This window comes from Chelonus insularis, unplaced genomic scaffold (genome assembly GCF_013357705.1).
Source record: "Chelonus insularis isolate UGA/USDA-ARS -01 unplaced genomic scaffold, ASM1335770v1 contig_88_pilon, whole genome shotgun sequence".
In the NCBI taxonomy this organism is placed as follows: Eukaryota; Metazoa; Arthropoda; class Insecta; order Hymenoptera; family Braconidae; genus Chelonus; species Chelonus insularis.
This window is the reverse complement of record NW_023276776.1, coordinates 1,589,773-1,606,730: the sequence shown is the minus strand read 5'-3', so window position 1 is coordinate 1,606,730 and position 16,958 is coordinate 1,589,773. Positions and strand designations below refer to the sequence as shown.

General features: G+C 29.4%; 2 protein-coding genes across 3 annotated transcripts in view; one reads left to right on the top strand and one right to left on the bottom strand.

Annotated features, from left to right (window-relative positions):
* Positions 1-16,958, top strand: part of LOC118072067 (probable G-protein coupled receptor B0563.6) — a 100,782-nt gene that overhangs the window by 26,186 nt on the left and 57,638 nt on the right. The gene's annotated exons all lie outside the window — the stretch shown is intronic.
* LOC118072064 (fork head domain-containing protein crocodile-like) lies at positions 5,514-8,514 on the bottom strand. The gene is made up of 2 exons (XM_035091653.1): positions 6,782-8,514; positions 5,514-6,665 (listed from the first exon to the last, which is right to left on the bottom strand). The coding sequence occupies exons 1-2, from the start codon at positions 8,080-8,082 to the stop codon at positions 6,539-6,541; spliced, it is 1,428 nt and encodes a 475-aa protein (XP_034947544.1). The 5' UTR covers positions 8,083-8,514; the 3' UTR covers positions 5,514-6,538.

The window sequence follows — 16,958 nt, the reverse complement described above, 5'->3', positions numbered from 1 at the left end:
GTCATTTAATGGAATTGAGGATTGTTTATTTGATGTATCTTCGTACTATGCGCAATAATGCGTTGGGAGTTAACATAGCCTCGAGGCCATCCGCTTCAACATGACGGGTGCATTGCGATTGGATCAATTAAACTCGCGAAATTACCGGGGAATCCGTAGCTTGAACACACCGGATAGAGGCGTCAGTGTGAAATATGTTATATGTCGCTTTATTCCATATACAATCATATTTATATATAGTTTATATCTGCAATTATATTGCACTACAATTTTTTTTTTTTTTTATGCTTATTGCATTTATTTTGGAGCACATTAGAGTACCGGAAACACTCGTAGATGACAAATATTCTAACGTTTAATATCGAAATAATTTTGTAGAAGATAATAATTCGAGTTGATAAATTATTTTATTACTCTAAACAATAAAATAATATTAATATTTTTAATCATTATTGAATACATTTAATTTAAATACAAAATAAAATTGGTCTTAAATGTGTTGCAAATATTTTTTATTAACTATGTAATGTCTTTTCTGTATTTTAATTTTTTCTAAATAATTATTGAATATATTTTAAACAAAGTTAAAAATAGATAATAATAAAATTGAGTCAAAGATATCATCTGTTGATAATGTTTAAAATTGTTATTATAATATTTTCATAATTTTTATTTAATTAATTTTGTTATTGTTTTTTTTTTTATAAAAAAAAAAGAAATTTAAAGTCTCTAAGATTCAAATATTGATACCTTTAAAGAGCAATAATATTAAATATTAAATTATAATATTAAAAATAAATGGACGGAATAATTGAGAAAAAAATTCCTAATAGATTTGCTAGATTTAGTTTAGGGGAAGAAAAATCTTTAAATGTGACTAAAAAATCAAACTCCTTTCCAAATAAGTGCATTATTCATCTCCAATATCTCCACTAATATATTTCATAAATATAACCCCTATTATATTTTATCATTGGACCCCTCAATATCTCGCTTCTGGTTTCATGTAATGTATTAAAGTTGTACATTTTTGGTTGTAAACCCATGCAACGAAGCGAGTTTTGCCTTGGTCTTTTTTCGTTTCACTTTTTATTGTTCCACATACACGCCTCGATTAATACTTTGGCAAGCCACCGGCAAGAACACACGACTAGATACAATAGTTTCAACGACAGGGGAGAAATCATTCGCTTGAATTAATACAACGCGACGACTCTATGCGGTCTAAATACTATTTAAATCTTCTCATCTCTTTCTCTTTTTTAACCCCACTTTCAGCTCAATCTCCCAACTAACAAATGGGCAAAGGTGCGTATCATTTCTACCCGAGCTTCAGTATGAAGTCTAAACTATTATATACTCTCATATTGTGCTTTTGATTTAGTCAATCGTAAAATCCATGGAATTCACAATGAAAATGCTCACCAATCTTCTCAGTTCTGGGAATGTCGAATCATCTTTGCCCTTTTTAATTTTTATAAAAATCTCATTATTTGTGACTGTTGATTCAGTAGGATTGACTAATTTTAATTGTGCACTTACATAACATTTTTTATTGACAAAACATAAAAATTTTAGAGATAATTAATAGGTCAAGAAAATTAGAATTTTTTATTAAAGTATTTTTATTAATTGTAATTATTATTGTCGCTGTTTTATTAATTGTAATTATTATTTTTATATCCTATTTCATTGATTTAATTCAACACTGCAAATTGAAATGTTTAGAAACAACACACTCGGAGTGATTATAATGTTAAATGCCATAAACAAACTAAGGTAATTCTAAGACCGAATTTTAAACATTTTAAGGCGTTTACCGTAATGCTATAGTTTGTTTATGACATTCAATATTGTAAACACTTAGGTGTTTTATTATTAAACACTTTAAGCATTGTTTATTACTAAACACTCGATTTTTCTCGGATTTGCAATGGATTTATATCAAATATATATTTTTCTTTATAATTTAAGTATTAATTTCTGCATTCCTTCTGATTTTCATATTCATTATTAATAGGAGATAAAAATAATTTTGTTCATAAAAAAAAATGATTAATATATAATAATTGAATTCTCCAAAAAAACAAAGTCTTGTAAAAGATACAGAATAATTTTTTTATGTTGCTTTTTAATTGAAGTATTGGTAATTAATTTACATATTTACATAGTCGTCGTAAAAAATTGTAACAATAAAATAAAAAGAGTTGGAAAAAACAGTGAATTGGCAAAGAGAGGAGGTAGTAACATAGGAAAAACCGAGAGAGATCAAGATAGTGAATGAGAGAGACAGTGAAGTAGGAGATAACGTCAGGTTGGGTTAGACAAGCATGGAACGATTCCAGTTTCGCGTTTTGCCGTAGGGCTCTCTGGGAAATAGAGCACCTGCTCGTCTTTCCTGGGTTGGGATAGAAAGAAATATGATGAGGAAAAAGAAGAAGAGAGAAAGATGATATAAACGACGTTAAAATGCTCCGGGAAATGTAACCGCGACGATCAAAAAAGATCGTGTCTTAGAATTTTCCATCAGTATCCCTGCTAAGATTTATTTCATTACGCTTCGCTACTTTTAGCTATATTTTATATGTCTATACATAACCTCTACTGTTGTTTGCATCAGCAAAAATATTTAACAGTGAAAAAAAATCAGTAGTAAAAAATTTATACATTTTTTCTTGAAATACTAGACAATTTTCCTGGTTTATACACACAAGAAGAACTAGCAAATGTTATTGAAAAAGATTTTTTTCATTATAGTTAAAAAAGAGATATTGATAACAGAGAGAAGAATCTTGGCTGGCTTTCCCACGAAGCATGACTTCCGTTTATATCCGAGAATGTGACGACATGGAGGACGCTACGGTAATAAAATGAATAAGAAAAGACCAACTGTTTATTTTACTAAGCTTGACTTGTCCCTTTGCTCTTGCCATCATTTTATAAAATTAATTGTGTTAACCAATGACCCTGGTATGGTGGATAAAAAATACAAAATCATAAAAATAGAATTAAAATAACAGAGAATAATCATCAAGTGGACAGTGACAATCTGTGAAAAGTCTCTTATCAGTACACCTAACTCGGCAAATTTCATTATTCAGACTATCACTATTTTTTTAAACTTTTAATAAAGGATCAGTGTATTTACATTGGTTCTCTGTAAATAAGTTAGATCCATAAGTAATGGGAATCAAAGTTTAAATACATGAAAAGTGTTGATAATTTATTTTTATTAATCAACTATATCTGTACCAGAGTAAATTCTAATCAAATTTCAAAAATAAGTTTTTTTTACTTGATTATTTATTCACTTGGTTTCTATTGTGATGTCATGCTTAATGTAGTTATTTAGTTCTCATTGTCAGTGGAAAATTGCTCAATTCACTATTAATAATTTTTCAAGCCACTTAAAAATATTTCAAGTAACTGGAAAACGCTGTCATGTTCTCACATTGTTCAGCTTATTTTTCTAAGTCACCAGGAAGATCAAGTTCAAATAACAAAATCACCAGATTAAAATGAAGCAAACAAGAGCATTGGAATAGATGAAATAATCTAGAATCTATTGCGTAGTGTCAATTAATCATTCCATCTTCTCCAAACTTTAAATGAAGTTTTCCAACATCTCCAACCTGTAAACGAAAACTTGAGATTTTTTTTCCATATCTAAAAGTGGAAAGGAATGTAAACAGTTGTATACAGAAGCTTATAGGATAGTTGAGTATGTGCAAACGATCAGTCGATACTCTATCTTTTATTGAAGCAACCAATTGGCTTGGTTCATCCATAAGAGCAAACGAAGAAGCCCCTAGCTTATCCGGAGCACGTGTTTCAGAAGCAGATGTAGTAAAATCTCAGCCTAGGGCTAGTTTAGGTACGGTTCGACCACCCAAGCAACTTTCGACCCCACAAAAGCCTCTTTGACAATCAGAAATGATGAGGATGTGCTTGAGAATTACACTAAACCAACTCTATTAATCTATTCTACAATTAAGTTACATTCTTTATTCCATCATGCATCAACTTGATGTTTACATTAGCGGTACTTTATTTGACTGCAGTTAAGTACACTTTAAATGTCACAAATTTGAAATTTTATTTCATGGAAGAGGTTTAAAGGCATTCTGAAAGGTAAAAGAGTAAGAGAGAAAAGTTAGAAATTACTTCATGTAAACGGAATTGTGCACATAAATAAAATTCTTATGATCCACAAGTACTGCCACAAGTGTAATCATCGATGTATAATAACTCATTCTGTATTGCACGTGTTTGTTTGTAGATCTATACATACATTCGCTAGCATGAAATAATTGCTATCATGTGGCTTTTCTCTACAAACAATTATCATTCTAAATTATTTCAAGATGAATTCATTAACATCATCTTCATCTTCAAGTTTTTTCTCCTCAACAAAACTATTATTAATCAATTAAATTTCATTATCATTTGTACAGTTGATTTGTTATCAATTATTACCAACAATTTTTAAATTAATATTAATCAGTAATTTAATTTCTAGTCACATGAACCTCTTATTGGTTTAGGACTCTGATAACATGTTGATACTTCCTTATGCTAAAATGTCTTTTAGAATTTTAAACATTACCCTAGATGATCTTAATTCAATAAATATGAATTAAAGTAATTATTCGAATAATAAATAAATTGGATTACTGAGCATTGATTCATTGGAAAAAATAGGTTTGAGCACACTTTGTCTGTGTTAACACGACAAACTTCCCATTAGTAATTGTTTATAACAAATTTAAATAGTTATAATCAATGTTTGTTGAAAACATCCAAATACATGTGATATACACATTACTTATTCAATAAATACAATTTTTAATTGTTTATAATAAATTCATATTGTTAGAAACAATGCATGTTTGATAAAAGTTATATTTAGTTGTAAACAATAATGTCTAGTCAGTATCGACTTAATTTTCAAATGAAAATGTTATTGTTTGACTTAAAAGTATTTTAAATAGCTAATCTTTTCATTTTTTATGAGTTATTTTGTTATAAAAAAAAAACGGCTTGACCGAATTTGTTTAAATTGAAAACGAAAAAAATGCTGACGTCCATACGTACATACGTACGTACGTACACACACACATCATTCTAAAAATTCGTCAATATGCTTGCGAATACCATGAAACGTGGAGATATGATAAAAATTCAAATTTCACCAATTGACCCAATTTCAATAACTTCCTAATGGGAAGTTAAAAGAAGAATGATTAATTGAGATTAAATTAATAAGTCGTGATTAAAAAAATTTTGGAATAAATGGAATGATATAATAAAGAAATGAATGAATAAAAAAATTCCATTAAAAACAAAAATTTTGTGATTATTTATTTGTTAAATATTTATTTAGAATATTCGCATAATTGCAAAATATCCTAAGATTGACAGATAATGATCATATAATTTAATCAGTCTCAGCAATGGAGAGACAAATAATTCATGTGCTTTTTCATTTATACATATATAATATATCATTTGTTTTAGTGTTTATCTCTGTTCAATAATAATATAATATTACAATAATTATATTAATAATTAATATGAATAATATACACACTTATAAATAATTAAATACTAAGAACAGACAAAATCGTCACAGATTTATTAACTTACAATTTTAATGTACATCATTTTCTACAACGACAGTCATTGTTCTAATTTATTTATTCACAATATTATTTTAATTAATATTTATATTTCACATTATTCCTTCACTATTATTAATAATAAATATATCTCAGCTCTCTCGTAAACAATTTTTTTTTTTCATATAACATTTTTTTTTTTTTTTTGTTTCCACGAGGTCAGGAATGATATTAGATAACTTATAAATGCTTTTATTACTTTTCTACTAATATCATCTATCTATGAGTTTTGTTTTTTTTTTCAAGAACTATAGATAATGAATTAGAATGAAAATGAAATAAATTGAAAAACGAAAATGACTGAAATGGTTGATCAGGGAATGACTTTGATTCGTCCTGAGCCACATTTTTCCTGTACAATTCATTTGCTGTGTCTTACAGACAATTAGCAAACAAATATGTAAGAAAGTGTCACCGTATTGACTTGTTTGCGTCGGGTTCTGTTTAAACAGATGTATTTTTTCGATAACTTAACAGGAAGAATGTTAATCACGTTTCAATTCGTTTTTAAGCAATTCTATATTATTTAATACCAACTCAATATCGTTCTTCAAGAGTTTCTTGACCCAGGTTAGGAATTACTGGATTTACACAATTGAAAAAAAACTCTGTTTACACAGTTGGATACCGATTTTAACCTTCAAAATTGTGCATAATTATATTCTTGCTACCACTAACTCACATCACGTCTCAAAAATATATATTCGGTGGGTTTAATTCCACTCTTTCGAGAGTTCATCAGGAGATATCCACTCTTGTTTAATATAAACTAAACTAGGATCATACTCCTGATGTTGGAGATGATGACTATGATTGCCACTAGTTATATCAAGGTCTCGATTGGACCTTGTTCGATATTCTCAGTACTTGTGTAATGTTATAGGAAGGTTTCCACTGGTGTTGACAGCATTGCAGTCTTGATAATATCTATGGTAGAGTGGTGGCGATGGAGCTGCTCCAGACGATAAAGGAGTTGGCGGGCTGGATCTAGGAACAACAAAATGAACCTGTACAATGTTTATGCTAATTTCTAGTATTCAGTGATTGGATCCAAAGAATTTTATTCATCAAATTCATCGGTGAAAGAATTTATTCTAGTTTACCTATACATTTGACAGCTTGGTGATTGAGTCTCCTGATAAATCGTTGCAGAGTCTGGACTAGCAGCTTCTTGATACCATTGGGAATGAGCTGTGTTATGAGTTCGTGCTGTAGCAGCATTGTAATCGGCATGATCCATAATGTAACCGGTAGAGCTCGGACAGTAAGGAGAATACATGGTTCCAGGTGGACTAGGATTACCTCTTGTGGGTGTAACATGACTGTACCCGGTGGAAACCATCATAGCTGCTGCTGCAGCAGCCGTTGTGGTAGTAGATGTGGTGACTACTGATAAATCTCTACTCCCGACGGTCGACATGGGGTCTCTTGAAGCCATCAATGATGGATGGGAATGCGTAGAATGTCCATGAGGATGCTGGAGTGCATGAGGATGATGAGAATGATGATCTCGTGTCATCAAAGCACTGTTTTCTCTTGTAGTCATAAGAGCATCGACACTAAACCCTGCTGGATCCAATCCTATATTCACATCACCCATACCACCGACTTCCTGGTGAACTTGATGAGGTTGGTGCTGGATTTGATGAGCTGGTTGATGTTCCAAGTTGGTTTGAATCACACTGGCAGTTGTAGTAAGGTTTTTAGCATCAATTCGACCATATTTTGCAGCTTGTCCATTGTTTGCCATACAAGATTGGTCATTTGGAGGCTCTCTTTTAAGCTGTTTACATTCTATTGTAGCTTTTTTTGATGAATCCTGTGAAATATTCGATTTGTCTTCTCTCTTATCAGAAATAACTCCTTGACGTTTTAAAGCCTCTTCTTTTTCCTTCAAAGCATCTTTCTTTTTAAATCTCCTTCGTCTCCTGAGATACGATCCATTGTCAAACATGTTATAACTGTCAGGATCTAATGACCAGAAGCTGCCTTTTCCTGGCTTCTTGTCATCCCTCGGCACTTTTACAAAACATTCGTTTAAACTTAGATTATGTCTGATGGAATTCTGCCAACCTTGTTTGTTTTCTCGGTAGTACGGGAAGCGTTCCATGATAAACTGGTATATTCCATTGAGAGTTATTTTCTTATCAGGTGCATTTTGAATAGCCATTGCTATCAGGGCGATGTAGGAATAGGGTGGTTTGACCATATCTTTAGAAGGGTGATGCATATGTTGCTGAGGGATCCCTGCGACGGGATAACTAGCTGTATAACTACCGTATCGATATTGTTCATAATATCCTGGTGTAGCAGCAACTGCTGGATAAGATGGAGTTCCCATTCCAACTGGAACACTTGCGGCATGCCTATAGTAGGCATTTTGTTCTCCAAACAGAGTATGCATTTTGGTATGTAGTAAAATTACAATTAAATGAATTTAAATAAATATTTATATTTACAACTTATTGACACTTGAGCACTGGTTTTGGTTATTTTTTAATAACCTTTTATCACTTTCAAGTAAATTGATCACTGACACTCGACTGGACATTCATCACCTTCACATTTGTCAAATCGGCCGAGTAAGATGACGTTAAAGATGAGTTTTATTAAAGAAAAAAATACTTTCTCGTCGTCACGGTGGACGGAGGAAGTGGGCTAAAGTCAGTTATAGTGTCTAGTGTAGAAGGCTCAGGCGTCGCGGGTGTATTATGATACACAACAAGCGTCTCGTTTACTCAGCCCCGAGTAAAAACACACTGGGGGCTCGTCGTAGCTCGTGGCAGAGTGTCGACTTGTCTCTTTCTTCTCCTCGCAGTTGAGATGCGCGGGCAGTGTCGCCTCCACCACTTTGGGTCCGTTTCAGGATCGTCAGGCTCTTGAAAGAGGTGGAGGCGAAGAAAAATTCGGGAAATCCTGGCCACGCCTCTGTTCAAGTAGGGAGCAGGACTTCAATTGGTATGAAGCTTCTCTTAAACCACGCCTTCATACATCAAACGATCAATCAGATTCAACCTGTTAAATAACTCCAAGACGTCTGCTACGCCCCATTCGGAGTCTGCAGAATGAAGATGTGAAACTACGCCCAGATGATACTTTTGGTATTTTGGATTTTGCGAGAAGCTAAATAGTGGAGTGGGAATTTGGTGGTAGATACGGCTATTTCATGATCATTTTTTCAAATTTGTGATACACCTGTGAATCTGTACTGTGAGATCATGTGCAACATTTATTTATTCCTTTCTTAAATACCAGTCAACGAGTCTCAATAACATCTGTTACCTAGTGAATTGGAGATTGTCACTTGACTCGATAATTTTTAACAAACAGAAAAATCACATGTGTAAAATTATTTTAAAAAACTATTTTCTAAAACCATCTTTAGTCTACTGAAAATAAAAAAAATACAATTAATAATAATAATACTCTGGCTTTGTTCTGAAATTGCTTGAAAACAGCTTTTATCATCACCATTATAATACACTTATCTAACAGGCTAAAAATTACTTAACCTTTATAAGAAGATTATGTACAGAAGAATATTATTTTTTCAACCTTAAAAAACTAACTGGTACAGAAATAATTAAAATGAACGATAAACTAGAATGCCTCCTGCACACATAAATGTCTATAAAATGTATAATAGCGTAACAGATATTCCAATATTTATTTTAGATTAGAAAATTTATATCAGGTGATCTTGGAACTATTCATGGCACACTGACTCTGTTTCATGTTCAACACGTATATGTTTTAATAAATTTTTTTGACTCACACAAATTATATTATAACATTTACTTGAATTGGGTCAAGAATTATTTTGTCAAAAAGGTCGAAACTCTTAGAAAAGTTGAATGAAATATCTAAGTAAATAGACATAATACATACGTATACATATATTCATAACAGAGGAGTATGAATAGCCTGAAGAAAATGTTGGAGAAAATGGAGAAGAAAAGCTTTCTTATAGTCGAAGGATTCAATTTGGACTGGTGTTATTCTAAGAGTTCGACTCCCGCACGCAAAAACACTCGAGGGACACTTCTTCCTTGCCATATCATTTTATACTTTGCCTCTTGCTTTTCAAGTCTTGTGCACCATATTTGAAATCTTTACAGATAACTTTAAATAATGCAATGAGTATCTTCATTGTGAATTAAGTTCAGAGAATTAACCAAGAAACCTGAGAACTACTTATGGATCCAACATAGATATTTGCCAAGAGAAACGTTTATGTTGGAGACTGAAGACTGGTGAGCAAGCGAGCCGACAGATGATGATCTTGAGCTTCATTCATCAAGTTGATTCAAGTCTAGCCAGTTGGATTAGTTAAATAGACTTGTATAAAATAGAGTAATATATAAGAAAATGTTGGAGTAAGAGACATAGATATATAAGAAAAATATTAGAAAAACTGATGAAACCTAGAGGGGTTTAGCTAATTTTCATTTAAATGAAACCATCCAAGGGAAACTCTTTATGGTGAGCCTTGGGCTATCGTTAGTATAGAAGTTAACCAAACCCCTTTACGAACTTTCAGGTAGAGTTAATTATCTTTTGCTCCCATTTTATCTAAGCTCTATCTAGGGATAGGAATATTAAATATGCCTTAAGATACTTGTGACAAACAATGTTTGATGCATAGTCATTTTAGTGTGCTTGGGAAAACAAATTTGGAAAACATTTAATCAACTTTTCCTATTCTGTTGTCATTTTATTATGAGTGCACTAAAAAAAACAGTCTTAGATCAAGAGTAATTTCATTCTGCATCATAATCATACTGAAATTAAACTTCATTTAAGAATATTAATTTTTCAGTGTAAGTTTCCATTACTTTTGATTAACTAAATATATTGGAAATAAAATTATACATCATCAAATAAGGTTCATTTAAGTCACAATTCATTTTAAATTCCACTTCATTATGATAGATGATTGTGATGTAATAAAACTAAGACAGTTCCTTGATCTCCAACACTTTTTTAAGTGTTAGAAAATATTAATATATTCATTTAATTGAACAATAACTCATCATCAATGATTTATGTATTTTGTTAAATACAAAGTATTGTTGATAAAAAATAATCAAGTGGAAAATAAATAAATAATACTAAATCTCAAGTTAACTGTTGAGAATGATGATCTCAAATAGTAATAAAATGATTTAAAAAATCGAAAGATTTGAATACAGTTGGAGTTTATGAGCTAGATTAGTATCCAGATATCAAAGTTCCATTTTAAGAACTATAGATAGATAGACAGCGCAAGTTTTATTTATTTGTCAAGTGATATTATAAAAATAAAAATTAATTTCATCATCATTTTGATAGTAATAAACCAACCCCGTGAAGTGTTTATTAAATCAAAATCTTCAAAAAATAAACATCAGAATAATATGCTTTCCTTGACCTACCATACGATGCCATGGTGTTTAAATTATCATTCTGTGACCAGAAAAAATAATAAACCAAATCGTCATTTTGAATGGGTTATGCTTATTATTTTTCTTCATATGTATTACTTTGCGACGTCTCGAAACCTCTTGCTCTTTGTTTGAATTTGTGTAGTAACATAGACTCTAGTCATACCAGCTATACCTAACTTTTTTTTACAAGACGTTGACCAGCAGTTCTATCTGTCAGTTCTATGCATAAAAAATTCTAGGTCTTACAAAATATAATTTACATTTAACAGGATTTATACTTATACTTATACCACACTCAATAGGGTTTCCCTTTTTTTTTATACATAATTTAAACTTATTTCAAGGGTTACAAATACAACTCACTCACACATGATGACCATATTTTAGATATTTATGTTTATTAAATAGTGAATGGAAAATTGGAAAAAAAGGAATTTTTTGGAAAATGAAATAAATCAACTAAGAATTTAATATTTAACATCTGCTTTTATTCATAAGCTTTTAGCTATATAGAGTTTCATGAAATCACTCTAGATGTTGAAGTACAAAGTGAGGTTTAGAAGCCTTCAACAAAGTGGAGTAATCATGAGTCAAGTAAACTGTTGAATTTTTCATTTTAAGATATGAGCCAGACATTAAGTATAAATTCAAGCTTAACCAATTCTCCAAGAACTTAGTCTACTTTTAATAAGAACAATTAATTCTAACAATAAATATTCACTTTTTAATTATTAATAAAAACTTGGTCTAAATAAATAAGAACAATAAAATCCAAGTTTTTAATTGGGTAAATCTTCTTTTTATTTGGTTGGCATCAAAATAGTGAAATACCTAGAAGAGTTTTTATCATGTCCATCATTGACTTGTGTCCACCTTCATGATACTCTACATTTTATAATGCTTCAATTACTACTTTCTTGCCAACCTAACATATCTTTACAAATTTAAACTCTATCAAGTTTTTTGAACAGATATCTTTCTTATTCTTTGGAGCAATGTTTCAATCATGATCACTTTTACATTCAACACTACTAAATAGTGTGTCTTTTACTGAACATTTAAAACTCCACTGATATTAAAAATAACAAAGAATAATTCTCAATCTATAACTTTACTAATTAAATCCAATGATGAGAACACTTTTATTTCAATCCCAAATCAATTCTTGATGTTCATTCAATGATCAGTAATTTTTTCCAAATAATTTGGAACTATTCTGAGTGCAAAGGGATGAAAATGATATAAGAATTGCGAGTATATTGAAGAGAAAGGGAGAGGAGTAGAAAGAGAAGTGGATGGTAAAATGTACAGTTTGAATATACGCAACCCTATCTGGTTTCACCAACCGCAGAGTATCACTGCTCTGCATCCAGATAATCCTAGTCGAGCTATTGATATGCTGATGAAGGTACTTGTCGCGTGAAATTGCCTCGGTGCGCTACATTGTCCTGTTCGATTCTGTCCTGCGATTCTTTTTGCTTTCAATCTCACTGTGGAAATTCCTGACACACTATTATATATCCCTCTAACATTGCACTTCAATCCTATCATCAGACTCCAGCTTTCGGGACATATTGCAGTTAAATCCTGACATACAGTTCAGAATTTTATTTTAATTTTAAGCTTCTTTTTTTTCTCTCTCTCTCTCTCAACAAAAACAAAGGGATTATCTTTACAATATTTTCGAGTTTTATTTACAATTTTAATTATTAAAGTAAAATACTTTAATTTTGTTTTGAAAAATATTTGTTTTGTAGAAAAATAATCCTTTACTTTGAAGGGATCCTAGTGTGTATTAGCAATGGATTAAAAGTAATAACAAAAGTTATTGACATGTAATAATCATTATTATTGTTTATTATTGACCTACAGATTACTAATGAAATAAATGTTTATTTATATTACCTATAAAAACATTAAACAAATATTTTTTTTTTTAATTTAAATATGCATCCCTTTTAGAATAATATTTGCATCAGTAAATAAATCTAATGAATTGTGTTTAAAGTAAAATCTATAATCATTCATTCACAATAATAACAATCATAAAAAAGACTTGTAAAATTATTAAAGCTTGGAGTAATATTTTTTAGAAGGCCTATAGTTCTGTCTATACTACTGAATATTTTTATATCAAATCCATATAACACAAAAGTAATTCAATTTTTAACTTTTCGTTAGGAAATCATTGTAATGGGGTTTTTTTCTTGAAATTCGGTTATATCTTGATGATTTGAGACATTTCAAAGCATATTAGAAGATTTGAAAATGGATGTACGTACGTACAATTGTACGCACGTACGTCCCGTTTTTTTTCATTTTCGATATCTCAAGAACCACTGAAGATATCGATTCCGGACAAATTTTATTTTAAAGATAATACAATAAAGAAAATTTAAAACGGGATTTAAACAAATTCGGTACAACAGTTTTTTGTTCGTCGTCAGGATTTATTTTATTTTATCCTTTCATGGAGTAGTATTAAATGGTCATATTTAATATTTTTAATAACTCGAGATAGCTCAAGAGCGCACTTTATTTTTATTTACACAAAAAATATTTATTGTTTAAAGATAATATTTTCAAAGTCTCTTGATAATGAATTGTTATATTCACACGGTTAATTGTAAAATTATTGTTATTTCTTCACTGTTAAATACAGAAAAAATATATTCCTCAAATATACATCGACACTGTTGAGATATATTTTACTAAATGATATCAAAAAATCATGATTATCTAAAAAAATCTATCAATTTAATTTCAGTCCCCTGGTTAAGAAAAAGAAGTAAATTATTGTTAAATAAGAATAAATTGAATCGACACCTGTGCACATGTGCTTGACGTTCATTAAATCTTTCTTATTTTAGTATTTTTTCATCCACCTTTACATTGAAAGCTCGTGTGAAGATAAGAAGTATCTGATAAATATATCAACGTAAAAAAAATATTTTTGAAAAGGAAAAAAAAATTTTCTTAGTTGACACACGAGAGTTTAGAGTTAAGTAGAAGAGACAGTTGGTAGCCTTCAGAAGTTATCTGCTCGACGTATTCTCTTACTTCTTAAAAGCCCAATCCTCTCTTTACCCGCACCCCGTTTATTTGTCTTGAAAGCCAATCGACCACGTTTCCTTTTCCTCATTGTGCCTAAAGAAATAAATCGTCTGCCAGACATGAGTTAAACGGTGAAATGGTGTTTTAATGAGTCTTCGATCAATTTATGCACTCATATTACATTACAATAAAAAATATTACTGCTAATATTAATATATTACAACAAAATATTTTTTTTTTTATTTTTAAATATTTACAATTAAAACTAAGATTCATAATCCATTAATGAATTTATTTTTATCATCAATTTATTCTTCTGTTGCTGTATCATATCTGTTACGATAAATCGAAAATATTTACAGATAAATAATTTTTTTTTTTTTAATTGAATGGAAAAAGTTTAATTGACAATTCAGTTTAGATTTGAATGCAATACGTAAAATAAACCAATCGATAAAATTGCTATTTAATACGTAGGAAAAATATTTTTATTTTAAAAATCAGTAATAACGTAGTGATGGTGCTTTATATCAATTTTAATGCTAAAAACTCTTTTATTGTCATCACATGTAGAAAGTGATAACAATAAATAATTTGGGTCAATAAGAGCACAATGAGTTTGTGGAAATTTTAGTAAACAATAAATAACTTTTGTTTATGGATATGAATAGGGAAAATCTTTAAATATTTTTCTGCAGGATAATAAGGGTTAAGCTTCTCACTTTCAGATTATTACTAAATGAAATTTTTAGATTAAAATAAAAATAGATTTTTGCTCTCTAAAGGTGTTGATATGTAAGTTATATGTTTAACCTGAGAAATTTTAAATTTATTTTTTCATAAAAAGAAAAACACTGACAAAATTTATTGAATAAAAATTATTAGATTATTATAATAATAATTCCAAACGTTATCAACAGATGATTTTTATGATTTAATTGAAATAAATTACAATTAATTAATCCTCAGTTGACGAATTAATTTGAATTTTTATCAATAATAATTTGATGAACAAATTTACTTTATACAAAAATTTTAATAACTTCAAAATATATTTTTTTTTATGAATTAGTTTTAATTATTATTCATTTTTATTACCAATTTTATGATTCTTTTAATTTCATTATTAATTATTATTGATAATTATCAGCAATTATTTATTTATAAATTATTTTTTAACATAAAATATTTTATTTCATTAACAATTATTATTTTCAAGTATAAAATAATCACCATAATTTTCTAAACATTTTCAAAAACATTCATAATAATGATTTTTTTAAATAAAAATTTTACTCACCAAAAAACTTCCCACCGAAAAATTTTTCTTCGCCAATATTGCAGCTCACCACACAAAAGATTCCAAAAAGTCGCGGCTGAAAAAACATTAAACTTTTCCTTCAATTTTTCACATTGAACTCTGCATACATGTTATAAAAATATTTCTACCTTTCATAAATTCAAAAAAATATCTCCATATCCATCCCTTTAGAAATCTAGAATCATTTTAAATAAGAATTATAAATAATATTCCACTTAAGCTGCATTATTTTCACCAAAGCACACATAAATACTTGCTCAACTTCCTCATGATGTTCATTGTTATACTCTACACGCTCTAGTTAAATATAAGAGTGTGTTGAATATAATAGAGATGATAATAAATTAATGTATTATTTCCGTACATGAGAAATATATCGCCTGCCCACTCTCTAACGGTTCATTAGAACACCGACGGCATACCGAAGCCGTAAAGACGTCCTATGCCAAGGGGATGGATGAAAAAGTACTTGGTGTGCCTAATTCGAGATGTTTATCCAAGATCTCAACGTTATACCACAGAGTCTACCACTTGCATTCTTTCCCCTCACTTTTCCTTCATTTCATACTCTTAATTCATAACCCAATACTGTTGTTCCAGCTTAGCTAGTGCCAAATTTATCAAAATCTGGCGCCATGACAATCGTTTTACCAACGTGAATTATTAAATTACTTCCTCTATTTTTATTCTTCAAAATACATCCATTTAAAAAATATTCTTCTCTCAACTTCTCATTCTAAATTTTTTTTTTTTCCAAGTTAATCAATCAATCTTTTAAATTAGTATGGCCATAATATAAAAATAAACACTCAGAACAGTATGTCTATTATTATATTAATCATAAATATAAAGTTTAAGTATGCTTTCACGAATTTTATAATAAATAATTAATTATTAAATATCGTAGTTTTACACTGTGATAATTTGAATAAACAACAATAAGATACGTACGCAATTTTAGATTTATTTTAGAAGACTGAACTCGAGTTCAATATTTAATAGATCTATTTAAAACATAAACAATGTTTGTAGCTACTAATTTTGAGAAATCTTTAATTAGCAGTGTAGCAACCTTTGTGATGATAGAATATGTGTGTTGGTCCTTTTTCAAAATAAGGAATAACTGATAAGAAATAAATAATTTTGTTTATTATTGTTATAAACACAGTTGTAAAAATAAATGAACTTTTATAACAACGTGTTCATTGAAAGATTTATTTACGATATTTTTTTTTAATTAATGAAAATGAGGTGTTTTCCAGTTTAAAAAATTTATTAATTCAATTATTCAAATCCGTGTTAAAAGATTTTTTTTTTAATTACATTTTTTATATTATTAACTATTATAAAATTGATTTAATTATTGTAATTAATTACAGTAATATTTAGATAATTTATTGCGCACTATTTATAATTAAAAAAAACAATAGATGGTCTGTTAACGACTCATACCACCGTAAGCTCTGAAAATATTAAATT